Raw genomic sequence first — 19,808 nt, 5'->3', positions numbered from 1 at the left:
TGAACTCAATACTCCAGTTGAGACCTAACCAGTGTTTTATAAAGGTCTAGCATAACTTCCTTGCTTTTGTACTCTATGCCTCTAATAATAATGCCCAGGATCCCATATGCTTTTTCAACAGCCTTCTCAACTTGTCCTGCTACCTTCTTGCAAAACACATAACTAAGTAAGTATAACTCAATGCAACTTATGTACACTAGCACCATAACTGCTGTTTGATAGGACCCAGGACTGTTACCCATTCAATTAATTAAAAAACAATTAATTAAATCTGGAGGTGCAAGCTCAGAACGCCTTGCAGCTAGAGTTGAGCTAGTCATTTCCTTGCTACTTCAGATTGGCAATGAGTCATAGCGTAGTAATGGGGGGGGATTTTTTTTTTAATTGGATATTTGTTGCATTTCCAAAAGGAAATCAGGCATTTGTTGGAATACTGATTATAAATTTACAATCAGTCACAAAATTATGTAGCAATACTGTTTTGAAATAGACACCAAAACAAAAAGTGTAATTTTAGCTTTTGTTTTATAAAAACATGTCTGTTTATTGCTAAGAGAAATAGCACATGAAAAATGCAATAGAACGATAAGCACCATGGAAGAGTTACGTATTAACCAGCACAATCAACTTCGCAATGCAGTTTAAAAAAACATACACTCCGCATTGGAAATCTCCCACAGATATATTATTGTGAAATTTGTTGTCAATCCCAAAACAGTTAACAGTTATGTATATATCTTAAAGAACATGAAACATTACAGTACAAAAACAGTTAAAACATTTAAGTAGCAGTTAACATACATGCTAAGTACCCCATCTTGTTGGTCAATCTTCCCATTGTTGAATTCACTCTTTGGTACTGTAACTGCTGACAAAAATGTGTTTTGTTTTCATGCCTGACATCTGGAAATAGAGCTTACATTACATCCAGGAGTTAAAACTAACCATGAAGCAAGGACATGTGCCACTTAAAATTAAGACTAAACAGCCTACTATAGATCTGTTGATGGTTTTATCAAAGTTAATAAGGTTACTCTCTAAAATTCTGTGAACCCAGCTGGACTTTTTTTTAAAAAAAGAAAATGAACTATGGGCAGGTTAAATGTGATTTTTTAAAGTCAGTTTTGACCCCTGGTTACATTGTACATTAAAAAAACATTTCAATTGCAAACTTAAATAAGCCACTTAATAAATTTGCTTTCAGTATTAAACAGTAGGGAAGCAACTGGTTACACAAACTGAAGCATTAACTCTCAGATTCATGAGCAGTAACAATACTGAATTTCAGAAGGACACAAGAAACGGGCTGTGGAGCTTTAAAGTACTGCACTGATTTGTTGCTCCCAATTCTGATCACCTGTTGTGTACATATTAAATATTCTGAAAACTTCCGATCCTGTGCACTTCTATATAGAATAAAAGTGATTGGTTGTTACACACGAAAATACATGACACTTGTGACTTGACCAACGACCCTCTGACACCAGTAGCCAGCCTGCAAAGTTGTGAACGAAGCTGGAAATTGCAGACAGGTCAAGTCATTATTAATGTGCAGTAAAAGAACAAAGTCATTTGCTGGTGAAGTTTACACGTCATCCTCCTCATCTTCATCTTGCGATGATCCCGCTTTGTTGACTGGATTGCTTGCAGCTGATGCTGCTAACTGTGCTTGCTGGGCTGCTTGCTGCATCTGTAACCACTCCTGCTGGGCTAATTCTGCCTGCTGTTGTCTGGCCTGTAAAAATAAGGACGTCTGTAAATGCTTCCCACAGAAACATGGTCTGGTGGTCTGCCAAATGGTTTTGAGGTCAGACTGACAGAAGCACAACATAATACTCTTTCAATGATCCAGCTGATCAGATTTTAGTACATAATGGCAAGAAGTGAGCATGGGCAGGTTGGGGTGGCAAGAAGACACCGTAACAAATTAAGACATGGGGAACTATGTTTATCACAAAATATGCTTATGAACAACAAAACAATAATGTACACAAACACCTGCATATAACGTGCTCTTCAATTCTGTTTAGTAGTAAATTAATTTATAATGTAGAAATTGCAGAGCAAGAGTTCAGACTGTTCTAAAAAAACTGTTCCTTTGAACTAGTGTTTGCAGACTCCAAATTTGATATTGGAGCCTGTTCTTTGCATCATCTGGGTCACTTAGACCCAGACATATACAAGTCTGAGTTCTCTCTTCCTCCAGAGAATTTATTTTACTTTTGACGAGTACTGATACTTTCCAAGTTGGTCGCCTAGGATTTGAGGGGATAGAAATGTTTTGTAGGATAAGAATCTTGGAATGTTCGTTAGGTAATCCTACTAGATCAGGAACAATTTCTTTAGACCAGTCTGTGTTCTTGCCCTGCAGTTTTTGCTTTGAAATTAGTCGTACCTTTATAGAAAAGCAAGTTATACTAGGCCAAGAAAGTTAAATTGTCTCATTTTTTGGCCAGCCAAGCAACTTTAATATTGTACCTTCAACATAATAGAACTTCCAAAAGCAGTTTCACAGGTGAAGACAGATCACCAAATGATGATGGGAAACAGTTACAGAAGGTGACTGGAGGTATTATCCAAGAGCTACGTTTTAAGAAAGGTGGCTAGATGAAGAGAACACTCCAGAGTGTGTGATTCAGCAACTGAGTGGATGTGTGGGGGGGGGGGGGGGCTATGCAAAGAGGCCAGAATCAGAACAGAGGGCACACTCTAGCACCAAGAACTGGAGGAGGTTACATAAACAGGGAGGGAAAAGTCCATGGAGGGACAGGAGGCAAGGACAAGGATTTGGAATTTGATGCACTAGGACCATGAGCCAATGAAGGCTGGCGAGGGCAGAGGTGATGAGAGAGCAGGACAGAATCGGACGGGGGCAGGGGAGTTTGAGACAAGTTGCAGTTTATGTAGGGTGACAACTGGAGTACAACAAGGGGTGTGGTGTCCAGAATTGGCCATAATACTCTAGCTGGGGCCTAACCAGTGTTTTATAAAGATTTAGCATAAAACCAAGGATCCCGTATGCCTTTTTAACAGCTTTCTCAACTTGTCCTGCCACCTTCGAAGACTTGTATACATATACCCCTGGGTCTCTCTGTTCCTGCATCCCATTTAAAATTGTACCATTTAGTTTATATTGCCTCTCCTCATTCTTCCTGCCAAAATGAATCACTTCACACTTCTCTGCATTAAATTTCATCTGCCATGTGTCTGCCCATTTCACCAGTCTATGTCCTCCTGAAGTCTATTACTATCCTCCTCAATGTTTGCTACATTTCTGAGTTTCGTGTCATGTGCAAATTTTGAAATTATGCCCTGTGTACCCAAGTGCAGGTCATTGATATACATCAACAAAAGCAGTGGTCCCAACATCAACCCTTGGGGGACACCACTGCACACTTCCCTCCAACTAACTAAATGGCAACAATATACAAATTCTTGTATTCCTCTAGAATAGCATCAGGAATTCCAAACTCAAGTTAAATTAATCTGTTCACACATGTAAAGTTTGGATCTGGAAACCTGGTCAAATAATCTCACCTTTTAATATCAGTTCAGATTAGGTAGAAATTGCTCTTTTTACATTTACAATGTTAATAGTGGCACAAGTGATGTGATTCATGTGATATAACACATTAAAAGAAAGAGTTAATATGGAGCCCTGAATATACAGGAGGGTTTATGTGAAGCAACTCCATCGTATTCATTCATTTAACGGTATGGCCAAGATAATTAAAGGCGCTTTCCCTGGTTATTGTACACCTAAATGAAAGAAGCTTTGATCTCACAGTGGTGCAGTGAAACAAATTCATGCCAGGCATCAGTGTTTCTAGCCAATAGCTATACGTATCAAAATAGAGATACAACTTAGTTTACTAGGATACATATTTTGTGTAAAAATGAGGCTGATCATAACAAAAGCACTGCATCATGAATAGGTCTGTGATAAGAGTCCCCACATGGGGAGCTCCCAATCTCACCACGTTGCCAGAGAAAGGTACAAAACATAGGCCAGATGTTTTTCCACAGGGAGGCGGAAACAAAAATCATAGGTTCAATCCTCCTAGCCACTTCAATGAGAGCACAGAATCAGTGAAGTACAAGAATTGGTAATTGAGCCCATCAAGCTCGTTCCTCCAGTACCCAAACTCTCCTAGCCTAGTATCCAACTGCACTTTGAACTCCCTTAAATGTACTTGATTTCAAACATTTATTGCTCTTTGAGTAAAAAAAAAAATTCTAATATGGTTTTGAATTTACTTTTCATGAATTTAACTTGATGCCCTGTGGTCCTGCTTTTAAATAATATATTCTGGATTTAATTTATACCAAGTAAAATTTTATGCACCTCACGAGGCTTCTTCATCCTTCTCTCTAGATTGTACAGCTTCAGCTTCTCTAATCCACCATCACACCTCATTCCATTACAATTGGAATCATTTTGTTGCTCCTGTCCAATGCATGTACATCCTTTCCCTAGTGTGGTGACAAAACCTCAAGTGCATTATAAAGCCATAGCTTAACTTCTGTTGATTTGTACTTATTAACTGCTCAATCACATTGTCTACAGAATGAAGGAGATAAGTCTACTCAATAATGCCTTGGGACGTTTTACTACGTTAAAGGCGCAATATAAATGCAAGCCATTGTTGTTAACGCCCAAGTCCCTTTCAAAGTCTCCATGTACTAATTCTACTCCATTCATTGTACACCTACAATCTACTCTTCTCAATTTGAAGTTGCTTAATTCAAATTGAAATCATGCAGAGAGGCTCCTGTGCTGTTCCATTTAAATTGCTTAATTTGAATTACTGGACAGTTCAACTTTTATCCCCCAGGGAAAAATAACACTGAATTAAAACACTCATTTTCACCCAATATATAATAATTCATAATTGTATCAAAAATCATTTTTCTGCCAAATTGCAGATTTAATCTCAATCCCCTTTGCATCCTCTGTCCCTACCGGACTGCTTATTTTGGTACTCTGCAAACTGGACAAGCTTACAACTGGTTACAGCATCTGTTCACTTATGTAAATTAGAAACAGCAGAGGTCCAAGCAATGGCCCTTGTGGAGCCTTAATCAACATCTCCCTTAGTCTGACACTCCCCCAACAGTTGAAAATAGAGGGTCAGAGGCATGAGAACAGTACAGGCAGAGTGTATAAATAAACCTAGAGCGACCAAAAATACACAAACTAGAATAATGCTTCATGGTAGATCTTCTGCTACAAATTTATTATAAATCTTTAACAATACAATACTATAGAAATTATAGAACATGATTATTGTTGTTACATTTTGGAAATAAGTTTTTATAAATCATAACTGCTATCTAATGGCCATGTACAACTTACTTCCAAATACTCCACTTACTTTTGCAAATAGCTCCTGTTGCTGGCGCAGTAGTTCTTCTTCTGGTATGCCGAGGTTTTCTAGACGTGAGCTTGCTTTTCTCCTCTTTAATGCTACTGTTTTGCACTCTTGCAAGACTTCCTTTACTTCACTAATGTAAGAGCAAAACCCAAGACTCTCCAGGGCTAAAACAAAATAAAAATAATAATTACCCTTCTGTGTTTATGTATACCGTACCAAATGAAAAATAACTGCCAAGGGATGGAAATCTGAAATAACAGGAAATACTGGAAATGCGCAGCAACTGAAAGGATCTATATCCAACACAGTAACTTTCTTTATCTATGTTGACCACCATGCTGTGTATTTCCAGCATTTTCTCACTTTTCAGGCAATTGTTTGATTGCAGTTCTCTTGTCTACAACATATTTATGGGACTCAATATTTCTAAGTTTCAGTTACAGAGACAATTTAGATTTCACAAATGTAAATGCTCGTTTTATAATTCCACCTCCATCCATATCTTTCTTGGTGTCTGACAAAATTCAAAGATCAATTCCAAAACCAAATTATGAAATTGTGATGTGAACACTTTCTCCAACTCACAAATAGCCCCTTTACCGTAAAACAAAACCCACATTACCTATTTTATTGCTTCTTTCTCCCAAACATAGAAGTCAAAAGTCAAACCAAAGCACAAAATGTGGATGTAATGTAACGTAACGTTAAAAAAAGTGCCAAGAAATGCAAGGGGAAGAACTTTTGCAATTCTAGCAATGATCAGCCAAAAAATATATAAAGCCAACTGCCGCAAACTCAGTATATACAAGAAATTCCAGTTGGATGCTGCCTTATAAATGCAATTTTTTTTACAGCTAGAAAACACAATTCTGTTTTCAGTTTTTGGTCAAAGCTGGTTCTCAACACTCAGTCACAGCTTCCCTGATGTCCTAGCACAGGAGTGATCAAGTTGCTGCCCATGGACCATATACATCCCCAGCTCAGGCAATCCAGTCCCCAAAACCCAGTCAACTCAATCCCATTTGTGCTGATTTTTCTGATTTGTTCCATTTGAATTTTGTGGGCCTAGAGGTTTAGAGAGGACTGTTCTGAGCATTACTGACCCATTGGTGGATAAATCCCAAATCAGAACACTTAAGGTCGAATGGTATCAACAACTTGTGGTGTATGCAAATTAATGGGAACATGGATTTAAACTTTATGGCCCCCGAGGCTCCATTGCATACACTTATGCTGACAAAGACAAAAGATTTGGGTATCCATGACCTACTGGTTTTGATATCAAGCCATACAGACCAGGTTTGAATCTGATCTGTGCTGAGATACCTTACCTCAATTGGGGCAGTATTTGGTCTCAGCGCTCCAGTTGGTGAGACGAGGAAAGAGAAATAAGAGTAAATCAGCCATGGGGTTCCTGCTCCAGTTTGATATCCACTGACCCCCAATGTAAAATACATGCGCCAATCTAGGACAGGACTGAGCTCAAATGTGACGTCCGGTGGACACTCACTGTCTGGGGTCACACATGAAGAATATACATGTGGGTGAGGTATTGAATGGTTACCATGCCCAAGCATTAGTAAGCACTTTGAGGAGGTGAGGAGAGAAAATTTGTGAAGAAAATCACTGAAAGCGTTTTAATGAGGATTTCATGACTTTGTGTTTGTACGAAATTTTCACATCATTTTGAACTGAAAAGCCCAGAACAATTCTTGATTTAGTAATTAACTTGTATCTGAAGTGTTTTAAACCATATTACACTAGGGTGGTTATAGTTGTGTGGTGGTAGTGATGGGAGTGATAAAAAATTGTAATTTAGCCACGCACCGGTGAAATGGCACACCTCCTTAAAACCACTACTTCAAATTCCAGATTCCACCTTTAACTCCAGGCACTTGATGGCAGCCATTTTTAAGGCTTTCAGCTCACGACTAAAACAAATCCCATCAAAGTACCGAATTTACTCGGCACTAGCTTTTGTACTTTATTAATCCCACAGTCTTAGAGCACACAAATAATAATAAGTTTTATACATCTACCTTCTACTTCACTTCTCCATGTTTAAATTTTAATATTTCCAATATTACACCATTTCTAAAAAATTTATTTAAATACTTCACTTACCTGATTCCTGGGTGTCCCAAGTTCTCACTTCTGGAAGTGAGAAATTGGTCTCATTGTTTGAAAAACCAGCCCTAAAGTCTGGCTTTCCAGCCAATTCAGGTTCAGAAATGCAAAGATGAATGTGGTTGTATCAGGCACAACCTGGCCAACTTTGATGTGTTTTTCATGCGCCAAATTTCCAAAACTCTGTGCTCTTAGTTATGTCACTCACTGTCACCGTAGCATAATTACACCCAACAAGGGATGTGCAGCAGTGCCCAAAGGGTTAAAAATTGGAAGGAAGAGAAAAAAAAATCTTATCTTCAAAATAAATTGGCAATGATTTCAAAACCCTAAGGGGTCAACAATTCAAGCCAAGGGATTTAAATTTGTTTGATTTTTAGTTGAATAAGAATTCTATTAAAATATAGTAACATTATGTCAATTTCCAACAACTCACTACCATACTATTTCAGAATGAAAGTATTATTTTGGGTAGCAATGGTTCATTCAGACAAAGTAAGAACAAACAGCATTTGAACATTATTAAATCATAAAATCACCTTAAAAGTCTTATAGGTTGCTTGATAGGGTTCTGGTATCATAGGGAGGAGTATTAGACAAGCTGAAACTTGAAGAGCAAAAGAAAAGCTCAAATAGTTGAGAATTTCAGCCTCAATGTATAGCTGGAGAAGATCGCTCAGATAGAATGAGGCCATGGAAAGATTTAAAGACCAGAACAAGGATTTTATAAGTTGATTCGCTGGGCAAAGGGTGGTTGGGAGAGAACATACATTCTTACTGGGTTTATATTGAATAAATAGATTGATTTTCCTTTGTGCTTTCACTATCTGTAATTGCCATACATCTGTTTAAAGTTGCCTAGTTGAAGCCAGCTCTCTAACTTCTGTGCGATACAAGTGCTGGAGTTACAACTAGTCAATTGTAATGTTTGTTTTGGCTGCAGAAATAATTTCAAAATGTTATAGCACATCAATAAGGCACAGTAAAATCTCACTAAGGAGAATTATATAAAAGAATTTAAATAGGCTTCCAGTGAAGTAAAGATAGATAAATATAGGAAAGACTGAAGTATCCACTGCATATTTAAGTATTAGTATCAAAGAGCATTAATTCTGCCCACTAAAGCTAAAATCAGAGATCAAAATAACCACACATCTGTTTATCTGCGTCAAAAATATGTCAGGACAAGTGCAAATCTATTACATGCATTTATTGTGTCAGCATTATTCAGCTAGAGTATAAGGAACCTAATGAAGACTAGTGTACTAGCAGGTTATTTTGTGCCTTTAGAAAGGCAAAACTCAGCCCATTACAAAACAAGCCTTTTATAACTACTGCATTGTATACTACTAAATGTTTTGCACAGTACTAATACGGCAAGTGTAAACATCACTCCCATCAATTCAACATAGCAAAAGCAATAGTGCAGAAGTAATGTTTCAAATGAGGCAACAGTAACTGGAAGTTAACACTGCATAAACAGTGCAAAAAATAAATCAAGTGATGACAGATCAAATAAAGATCCACACCAGATAACACTTTAAAATTAAGACTGCAAGATGCAGTTTGACCGCTGGCCATATATGCACAGATACAAAAATGCACTTAAAAGCCTTCAATGCGTTAATGAAGACTTTCAGCCACGGTCTGCATTTTTTTCACCATCACTTCTTAAAGAACTACCAAAATGAGTGTCGCTGACAAGCTTTTAAAAAAAAAGCTATTCATGCCATAAAAAATCTCTAAATAGTGGAATACCCTCAATCACCTGCCAAAAATTATTGGTTCTAAATATTCTGAGTACATTTAAAAACAGTCAAGAATTGATTTGATTAAAACAACCAGTTTGTACTTTTTTGTATTTTTAGTTCATTCGTGTGGTTAAATTTAATTATCACCATCTATAATTGTGCACACCTGTTTTAAGCTGGTTAGCTGAAGCCAACTCTCTAACTTCTGTGCGATACAAGTGCTGGAATTACAACTAGTTAATTATGTTTGTTTCGGCTGCAGATATCACTACAAAATGTTATAGCACACAATAAGACACAGTAAAATCTCACTGAGGAGCAATTTATATAATGAATTTAAATGGTCCTCCAGTGAAGTAAAGATAGGTAAATATAGCAAACACTTAAGTATCTGCCGCATATTTAAGTGTTAGTATCAAAGAGCATTAATTCTGCCTACTAAAGCTAAAATCAGAGATCAAAATAACCACACATCTGTTTATCTGTGTTAAAAATATGTCAGGACAAGTGCAAATCTACTATTACATGTATTTATTGAACCAACTAAATTTAGGTAAGAGTATCCTTAAATGTGAGTTTCAGAGATTTCATATGAAGATTCAAACAATTTTTGCACTTCTATGTGCTTGTATATGTAGACAATTTTACAACACCAAGTTATAGTCCAGCAATTTTATTTTAAATTCACAAGCTTTCGGAGGCTTCCTCCTTCCTCAGGTGAGGAAGGAGGAAGCCTCCGAAAGCTTGTGAATTTAAAATAAAATTGCTGGACTATAACTTGGTGTTGTAAAATTGTCTACAATTGTCAACCCCAGTCCATCACCGGCATCTCCACATCTTGTATATGTAGGTGAATGAACAGATACATAACTCCTAGCAAACCCACTTTCAAAAGCAGTCTCTTCTAATTATAATCCAAAGTTAATGTAATCACTCAAGTTGAGATGACAAGTAACCCTCAGTGATGAATAGCACAACATAAATCCCATGTGGGGTTTAGTTCTAATTTATTAGCCGTTCACCAAATGTGCTTTTTGTCATCAATATTTCACAAGATCAAACATGGATTTTAAACAAAAGTAAGAAACCACAAGATTGTTTAATTCAAGACCACAACCATATCTATGGATCCTAGATTTGAAAAACTCAAACTACAAAACAGACTTCAGAAGTTTAATGCACATAGAAACGGGAATGCACAGGGTCAGACAAGACCATTGCAGTCCATTTGGCCAGCCCCAGTGTCTAGGAAATATCATATCCCACAATACCTCTCATACCACTATCAATTTTCTTTTGCCCAGTGCTCTCAAATTTGTTGATACGATCAAACCCCACTGCCTCCCTTGACAGTCCGTTCATGACATTCACCATTCTCTGCATAATGTAGTTAAATCTAAACAGTCTTTTTACTGTTCTAAGTTTGAGGCTATAGTCTCTTGTAGAATGTGACATAACCTTGTTTATCCCTTTTGGGATCTTGAATACTTAAAATAAAAACCTCATCCCTGAACCTTCACTTCTCCAGTATAAACCTTCCTAGTTGCTGCAACCTCTCCACATAACTCAAGTGCCGCTGGTTGGGGAGTCTAGGACTGGGGATACAGCCTAAAAATTAGAGTCAGGACTTCCAGCAGTGAAGTTAGGAAACACTTCTACATGCAAAGGGTGGTGGAAGTTTGGAATTCTCTTCTGCAAACGGCAGGAGATGTTAGCACAATTGTTAATGTTATATCTGAGATCGATAGATTTTTGTTAACTAAAGGTATTAAGAGATACGAGGCTACAGCGGGTATATGGAGTTAGATCACAGATTAGCCATGATCTCACTGATTGGTAGAACAGGCTTGAGGAGCTAAATGGCCTGCTCCTGTTCCTATGCCGAATCCAAGCTATCAATGTAGTTGCCTGGATGTCTTTCTTATAATACTGTTGCAATACTCCCGGAGGGGCTGGACCAGTGCTTTGTACAATCTGTGTGATCAACAACCCAAGATGCTATCTGCTCTCTGTACTGCTAATGGTGCCAGCGATCAATCCAGCAGTACCCCAAGTCCCTTTCCTGTATCACATCTTGTAGAATATCATTTTGCTTATATTGTCACTATTATCCTTTCCCAACCTTACAACTTTGGATTTGGCCATATTAAACGTCACCTGGCACCAAACTGCCCAACTCCCTAATCTATCCAGTTCCTTCTGTATTTGATCAGCCTCTTTGTAGCTCCTCCCAATTTGGCATCATCTGCAAACTCAGTTTTGTTTCTGTTCCATTGCCAAGCCATTAAGCTCCTTCCATGCTGACCAGCTCCACGTACAACCATCTTTTGCTTCCTCTGTTTGGGTCAATTTTCAATTCATTTCAGAAGCACTCCACCCATGTCATGCTTACCAGCCATGTAGAACAACCTATGTGGCACTGCATCAATATAATGCACACCCACCAGCCAAACACCATTTTTATTCTCTCCCACCCCCATTTTGGTGCTGACTTTTGCTGAGGGAAACTAATTTACCATAGGAGTATCACAGCAAGACATTCAACTCTCACCTGACATCCACACATGAAGTTTTCAGCAGGATAGAGATCAGAAGCAGGAATCTTGGCTGATTTTTCCTCTCCACCACAGGGAGTCAGAGACCAGTTGTACCACACCAACTGTTCCCTTGGCTGTGATCAGTTAACTCAGCACAGACAAGGGATCAAACTTGGGATCTTCCTAGCCTATGTGGCTCAGTTCCACACTAGGCAGTGCACTGATCAAGCGAAACATTGGGGAGCTTCTGAAAACCAACTTATTCCACATTTACATTGCAGCACTACTGCTAATCGAACCGAATTATGTGGCAGTGCTCGTAGAATCACAGAATGTTACAGAACAGAATCAGGCCTTTCAAGTCTATACTGCCATTTTGGCCCACATGAGCCACCTATCCGAATCCCACTCGCCCCCTTAATATTTCTCTTTTTCAAGCATCTATCTAATTCTATTTAAAAATAATTTATGCACCCTGCTTCAACAATGGTTTGTCGCAGAGAATTTCAAATTCTAAATACCCTCAACCGAAATAAGATTTTTCCTTACCTAAATTCTTTTTGTGATTTATCTCAAATTCACACCCTTTCAATACTATCTCACCAACCAATGGAAATAGTGCGTTATTATTCATTCAATCATGACTTCATAATCTTGAAGACCTCTATCAGATCACCCTGAACCTTCTCAGCTCCAGTGAAAAATAGCCCCAACTTAAAGTCTGTGTCAGCTTGGCTTAGTTGGTGGCACTCTCACCTGAGTTGGAAGGTTGGGGAACATAGGAACAGGAGTACGCCATTCAGCCCCTCGAGTCTGTTCTGTTATTCAATGAGGTCATGGCTGATCTGTACCCTAACTCAATTTACTCACCATGGCGCCATATTCCTTAATAGCCTTGTCTAGCAAAAATCATTCAATATCGGATTTAAAATTATTAATTGAGCTAGCATCTACTGCTTTTTGTGGGAGACAGTTCCACACTTCTACCACTCTGTGAGAAGAAGTGTTTCCTAACTTCTCTCCTGAATGGCCTGGCTCTGATTTTAAGGTTATGTCTACTTGTTCTAGGCTCCCGCACCAGCGGAAAAAGTTTCTCTCTATCTACCCTCTCAATTCCTTTCAAAATCCCAAAAACCTCAATCAAATCACCCCATAACCTTCTATATTACAGGGAATACAAGCTTAGTTCATGTAATCTCTCCTCATAATTTAACCCAAATCGCCCTGGTTATACTCTGGCCTAGATTATGTGCTCAATAGTGGCCCACTCCAGGATTTGAGCACATAATCTAGGCCAACACTTCAATACAGTATTGAGGGAGTGCTGCATTATCAGGGATGCTGTTTCGCAGAAGAGATGTTAAACCAAGGCTCTGTCTATTTCCTCAAGTGAACATAAAACAATCCCTTTGTACTATTCAAAGAAGAGTCGAGAGCACAGCTGAATGAGCTGTTAACGGGCTGAACTGGGAACAGAGTGAAGACTTCTAAAACAGGAATTTTGAGAGAGCGGGAATTCAGTGCAGGGGGAAAAGGAGATGCTAAGTAACTTAACCAGGGAACAAAAGGTAAGTTTTAAGTTATTTGTGCTAACTTTAACACTTAACTATATGTAAGATTAAGGGGCTACTAAATTTTTTAAAAATTAATAAATAGGAGGCAAGGGCAAAGACCTAACTAGCAGCTTTAAGTAATAAATATTTTAAAAATGAAAACTGATATTGATAAAAGAAACAAATAGGTTAAATAAAACTACACTCTGCAATATGAGCAACTAAAAGAAAGCAAATTAAATCCATCTGATAATCATAAATTATTAAAGGTAAATCCATTAACTCTAGAAATAGATAAACTACTGTACAATCAATACATATAGATCGATAATGGCAGCATAGGCAGTGTGTCGGGACTGCAGAATGTGGGAATTTGTGAACAGTGAGACTGTCCTGTGTGACCACACCTATGGGAAATGTCCATGTCTTGATCACTCCGGCTAAGAATTGTTGAGCTGAAGTGCGTGTTAGAGACAATGACACATAAAGGAGGGGGAGGATTATCTGGATTGTTTACTCCAGCACACAGTCACACCACATAGATACGTGTACAGGAAGAGGAGTGTGAGAGTGATAGTCAGCACGGTAGGGGAACCTAGTGGGGGCAGGGAAGAAGGAACCGCAGAATCTGATCCTGTCCAACAGGTACGATATAATTGCTAGCCGTGGGGATAAGGAAGATGGCTTCAGGGGATGGCCAGATTGCTGACCAAGGCACCATGGAGCTGGAGGCAGTCCAGTAATGTGGTGTGCTGTACTATATTGGTGATACTGATTACAGTGGTAGAGATACTGACTGGAGTACTGTACTGAGATACGGATTGCAGTGGTGGAGAAGTACACTGCGATACTACCATTTCCCAGTACCCGTGGAAATGAGGAGGAAAAATGATTGTTCCCCCTTGATCGTTGCTGTTTGTAATTCTGTATTACAAGGGTTGATTCTGTTATTAGAAGAGTGCAAATGATTTTTCCCTCCTCCATGCCAGTCACTGCAACTAGTACATTTTTCCTTTTCGCAGCTGCAAATAACTGAACTCTGAGGGGGTGCTTCAGTAATGTGAAGAACGACATCAAGAAGTGATCTGCCCGAGCCCCCAGCTCACCAATGGCAGGCAGAGCTGGTGCACAACACAACAGTTGCCTCTGGCTACCATTTTTTTTCTGCCTGCAGTTGCCCTGAGCGCACACCCACCCTGAACAGTGCAGCAATGCAGCTTTCAATTTAGTGGCCAGTACGAATCTTTCCCAGGAACGTGCAGCGGCCAGAAATGAAAGCTACCATTGCAATATTCAAACAACTGCACGTGTACAATTATCTCTGCATTGTTGATTGTGTGCTGAATTTCACCCTACATTAGAAACTAGATGGATTCCACAGCAGCAACAGCAGGAAGGACAACAAAAACAAGCCCTTTCAAAACAGCTTTGATTCACATAAATTGGCTACAAGTCAACAGTTTATCACAAACTACCCACGATCAGAATGTAACTAGAAATTGCTGCATATTTTCCTCCAGTACCTATCTATAATGGGCTTTTATAGCTGTTGTGCAATAGATCAGACAGAAGATAAGAACTCTCAACTATAATAACAAGACTTTTTTTCCCTTCTGGACAACTATCTCCCTTTCCCACCATTTGCAAAAATGGGTTTACTATCTCCCATAATTAGCAGTGCAATAAGGGAATCGGGGGGAAAACTCTCCAGTGGCTGGAGTCATACCTAGCACAAAGGAAGATGGTAGTGGTTGTTGGGGGCCAATCATCTCAGCCCCAGGACATTGCTGCAGGAGTTCCTCAGGGCAGTGTCCTAGGCCCAACCATCTTCAGCTGCTTCATCAATGACCTTCCCTCAATCATAAGGTCAGAAATGGGGATGTTTGCACAGTGTTCAGTTCCATTTGCAACCCCTCAGATAATGAAGCAGTCCGAGCCCGCATGCAGCAAGACCTGGACAACATCCAAGCTTGGGCTGATAAGTGGCAAGTAACATTCGCGCCAGACAAGTGCCAGGCAATGGCCATCTCCAACAAGAGAGAGTCTAACCACCACCCCTTGACATTCAATGGCATTACCATCGTCAAATCCCCCATCATCAACATCTTGGGGGTCACCATTGACCAGAAACTTAACTGGACCAGCCATATAAATACTGTGGCTACAAGAGCAGGTCAGAGGCTGGGTATTCTGCGGCGAGTAACTCACCTCCTGACTCCTCAAAGCCTTTCCACCATCTACAAGGCACAAGTCAGGAGTGTGATGGAATACTCTCCACTTGTCTGGATGAGTGCAGCTTCAACACTCAAGAAGCTCGACACCATCCAGGACAAAGCAGCCCACTTGATTGGCACCCCATCCACCACCCTAAACATTCACCACACGGACTGCAGCACACCACCGGCGCACTGTGGCTGCAGGGTGTACCATCCACAGGATGCACTGCAGCAACTCGCCAAGGCTTCTTCGACACCACCTAGAAGGACAAGGGCAGCAGGCACATGGGAACAACACCACCTGCACGTTCCCCTCCAAGTCACACACCATCCCGACTTGGAAATATATCGCCGTTCCTTCATCATCGCTGGGTCAAAATACTGGAACTCCCTTCCTAACAGCACTGTGGGAGAACCTTCACCACACGGACTGCAGCGGTTCAAAAAGGTGGCTCACCACCACCTTCTCAAGGGCAATAAATGCTGGCCTCGCCAGCGACGCCCAAATCCCATGAACGAATAAAAAAAAATGATGCAGATAACACAAATTTCTGCCATAACCAAGTAGATTTAAATTTGCCCAGTGGGAATCTGAATACTGCACACTGGAGGAGACACTCACTGAACAAAAGCACAGAAGCAGACGTGTGAGCTTAAGTCTGAAACGATCAATGTTTAATCTACAATCCTGGGAAAACCTTGCATTTTAATCCTTCACTGTCAATAATGCAGCCAGATGATTGATCTGTTAAAATATTATATGGAGCACAATTTCCATTGGTCCTGGGACATTACAGAAACAAGGCCTGGACTAATGTATTTCATCTCTCCAGAAAGTCTCCATGTATAATATCAAAAATTCATTTTTACTGAGGCTTTAGCTATGACTGACAAGTCCAAATTTGGCTATTCACGTAACTGATGTCTAGGACCACTGGGCTCATTTTCACAGATTTGACAACCGTATTTCTACTGCAAGGCTGTCTCCCATTGTCCCTGTTACCAGAACTACCCCCAGAGACTCCCTGCTGGCAAGTGCTTAAAAAATATATGAACACGGTCATTGGTCTTGCAATGCTTCATGCACATTACACAACTGGATATGCCGAATATGCCATTGCACATGCAGGCTGAGCTGTTTTGAACAGATTTATCCAAATTAGGGAAAATTGGATTTCACACCTACAAGCAATGCAAACAGTGCTTAGCAATAACTGGTATTTTTGTCAAATAAAGTTCAATGTTGACTTCAAACTGCTGTGCAACAGGCTTTCATTTTGAAGGCAAATATTGCCACCCAATTCAAAACTGCAGAGTTCTTACACAGCAGTAAGACTGAAAAATTCCAGTTATATTTATTTTTCATTTTCTGCTTAGGAAACAAATAGTGGAATCTTGGCAACAATGTTGTTACTAATGCATTCAATATGAACACATTTGATTTCAGTTGAACCATTGATGATTTTTTGAAAAAAAAATCAAAACCCTCATTAGTCCAGTCACACATTTGATCATTTTTTTTTAAACCTTGCCTTCTAGAACCAAACGATTTGGCAGTTCTTCTTAAAAACCTACCCAAACTTTCTGTTTTCATCGCAAACGAACGCTGCATTTGCTCACACCTTGTCTTTTTACAGGACGATTTCCACGGCCTTTGGTATATTCAACAACTTTCAGCTTAAAAGCAGCTGAAAAAGAAACAGTCTGTGAAAAACAGGTAATTTGCTCTTCAGCTGTGCTCATATGCACACTGGGAACCATAAACTGGCTTCAATGGTTAAATGCTTAAAGATGTACTAAAGATATGGGACCTGCAATCACCACTGTTTTTTTTACTACAAAAGACTTTTTACTTTTACTGACTGAGGCAGAGAGGTGTAAGTGAAAGATGGAAATATCCCATTATGTGGTCTGGATAGCTCTAGAACACTGAACTAGAATTCAAGTACATATCAAAATCTTGGCCAACATTCAAGACCCTTCAGTGTGTAAATGTTACCATCTCTGAGCCAGACTATTAAGTGAAGCAGTGAAGGGAGAAAATGGCTGGCAGGCTCATTCATGCCTCCTGTCACTAAGCAACGTTGCTGGCACTGGTCCAGCTGTACAGCCCAAGCCATCTCAGTCTGTGTAGAGATGAAAATGTATAAAAGTGGCAGAATTGGAAGATATAAGAAAAACATATTATAGTGACAAACTAACTTCCCTGGTAAGTTAAGTTTCTCTTTTACTTGTATATCTCATATTTTTGTAATCATCCAAAGATGGGCTGAAGCTCCAGGGCATCTTCCTGTTGAGTCAAGCCAATATATTAAAAAAAGGATTCAAATAGGGCCTATCCACCACTCAATAAACAGAAGGATTTTTCACAAGATCCCAGCCCCCTTTCATTTACATGTAATCCAGTACAGACAATGGTGCCTGGTCAGTAACAAAATCAAGCAAGCTAATGGCAAGCTACAGACAGTAAATGTGCTACATTGATGGCCAGTGTGCAGGAAGAAATGGAATCGTTTATTAGGGAGATATTTGATTTGAATGTTTTACCGGATACAAAATTAAATCACCCACTAATTAGTCAGATCAAACAACACTTAGCTATGTATTTATCTCACTCAGACCAACAGATCCTATTCTACAGAAGACTGCAGATGTACACACAAACATTCCTGCAGTTTTCAGTTTATTAGTTAAGTCATATGCATGAGCTGAGAAATATAATTTGGTGAATTTCAGGTTGATTTTTAAACCAAAACTCAACATATATTCATGGGATTAAGGCGTTTCATACTAATTCCTTCTGCACCTGGCCAATTTGTTGTATTTGCATCCACACCCATCTTTATAGTTCACATGAATGCTGGTGAGCCACAGTTTTCTTCAAAAGACAAGTTCATACTATTATCTGTCCAAGTAAACGAGAGAGATTTTTACAAGCCCTCCTACTGCAACACAATGTACTTAGTGCATGTAAAAAATTGCTCATTCATGCTAATGAAGACCGGAAATGAGCACCTTTAAATTTCTTGGTACATGACAGAGAATATTCAATTAGTGATGAGGATCAATTCTCTCTGTTTGAAGCACTGCAGTCACAGTTTTTAAAAAATGGAAATCAAATCATAATTAATGACATTTGCTTTAATTCTCACCATCAGTAGCACCTGAATCCAGTTTGAAGCAATTTATAGGCAAGCAAATTAAGTCGAACTAACAAGGTTCAAAATGTTCTGGTAGTAACGGCTCAGATTTCCTTCACCATTCATATTCATACAAGGGCTTTAAACCTGTTTTTCATAAGCAACAAAGTCTTGCTTACTATCTTGTCATTAGCAAACTTTTTCTATTAAGTTCATCACAATCATAAAAGGAGGACCTTCTTAGAATTGCGAAAGCGTCTAGCTTTAAATGTTACTTAAGTTGCCCAATTTGAAAACTGTATGACAGCGGAAGATATAGAAAGCACATAACTGCTTTCAGTATCAATTTATAGCACGCTGCTCACAAGACCGGGGTGGAAACTGGCTTGTTAAATACCGTCGCCCCCCGGTATACCGCATCCAAACTGAATTTACGCGGCCGTTCCCAATCCCTTGACAAAAAAAAACCACCTTCTGAGAAACACGACACACGTCCAGCGCTACTTCCCTTCGGCTCTTGTCACCGCTTTGTGCCCGGGAGGACCACCCGGGCAGTGCAAAGAAACCCCTCCCCCAGCCCAGCCCAGCCCTCACCTTGGATAACGTGCTCCGGGGAGATGGTCTTCTTCTCCGACTTGTTGCAGATCTCGTTGGCCTCGGAGGAGATGAGGTGAATGAACTCGGTGCAGCAGCTCACCACCAGCTCCCGGGCTTCGTTGGCCACCCGCACGTTGGGCAGCGTCTCTTTGATCATTTTATTGATGGCCGCTCGGGGGATTGTCAGATCGTCGTCGTTGCCAGACGCCGAAGCCATGACTCGATTATATAAATTTTCAAACTGGATCTCCTTGTTTTAAAAAGCCGCCCGCCCGCCCGCCCGCCCGCCCCGGTCTAACGGGGTGAACCAGCGCTGGGTTCACGGTTAAATCCCCCCCTCTCTCTCTCTCCTCCCCGAGCGGCCTTCCTCTCGTCTCCAGTCCCCGGCCTCGGGCCGCTCTCGTTAAACCTCCAAACAACCAGGGCTCCAGCTCCGCGCCCACTCACGGGCGAGTCCGGTCACCGAGAGGGAAAAACAGCCGATCCGAGACCCTGCCTTCCGTCCGCCTCGC

General features: G+C 40.0%; 1 protein-coding gene across 1 annotated transcript; it reads right to left on the bottom strand.

The window, feature by feature from the left end:
* Window positions 1–508: 508 nt before the first annotated feature.
* Window positions 509–19,573, bottom strand: LOC137325161 (protein Dr1). The gene is made up of 3 exons (XM_067989940.1): window positions 19,294–19,573; window positions 5,376–5,539; window positions 509–1,735 (listed from the first exon to the last, which is right to left on the bottom strand). The coding sequence occupies exons 1-3, from the start codon at window positions 19,511–19,513 to the stop codon at window positions 1,586–1,588; spliced, it is 534 nt and encodes a 177-aa protein (XP_067846041.1). The 5' UTR covers window positions 19,514–19,573; the 3' UTR covers window positions 509–1,585.
* Window positions 19,574–19,808: the final 235 nt, after the last annotated feature.

Source organism: Heptranchias perlo, chromosome 9 (genome assembly GCF_035084215.1).
Source record: "Heptranchias perlo isolate sHepPer1 chromosome 9, sHepPer1.hap1, whole genome shotgun sequence".
Classification (NCBI taxonomy): domain Eukaryota; kingdom Metazoa; phylum Chordata; class Chondrichthyes; order Hexanchiformes; family Hexanchidae; genus Heptranchias; species Heptranchias perlo.
The sequence above is the reverse complement of the archived record's forward strand: the minus strand, read 5'-3'. Positions and strand labels throughout refer to the sequence as shown.

What these genes read in the sequence shown, in the direction of transcription:
- LOC137325161 (XM_067989940.1), bottom strand. Translation starts at nt 19,513, where the DNA reads ATGGCTTCGGCGTCTGGCAACGACGACGATCTGACAATCCCCCGAGCG. An exon ending in CCCGGAGCACGTTATCCAAG is followed by an intron (nt 5,540 to 19,293) that starts GTGAGGGCTGGG and finishes ATTTTGTTTTAG; the next exon opens with CCCTGGAGAGTCTTGGGTTT. An exon ending in AACAGGAGCTATTTGCAAAA is followed by an intron (nt 1,736 to 5,375) that starts GTAAGTGGAGTA and finishes TTATTTTTACAG; the next exon opens with GCCAGACAACAGCAGGCAGA.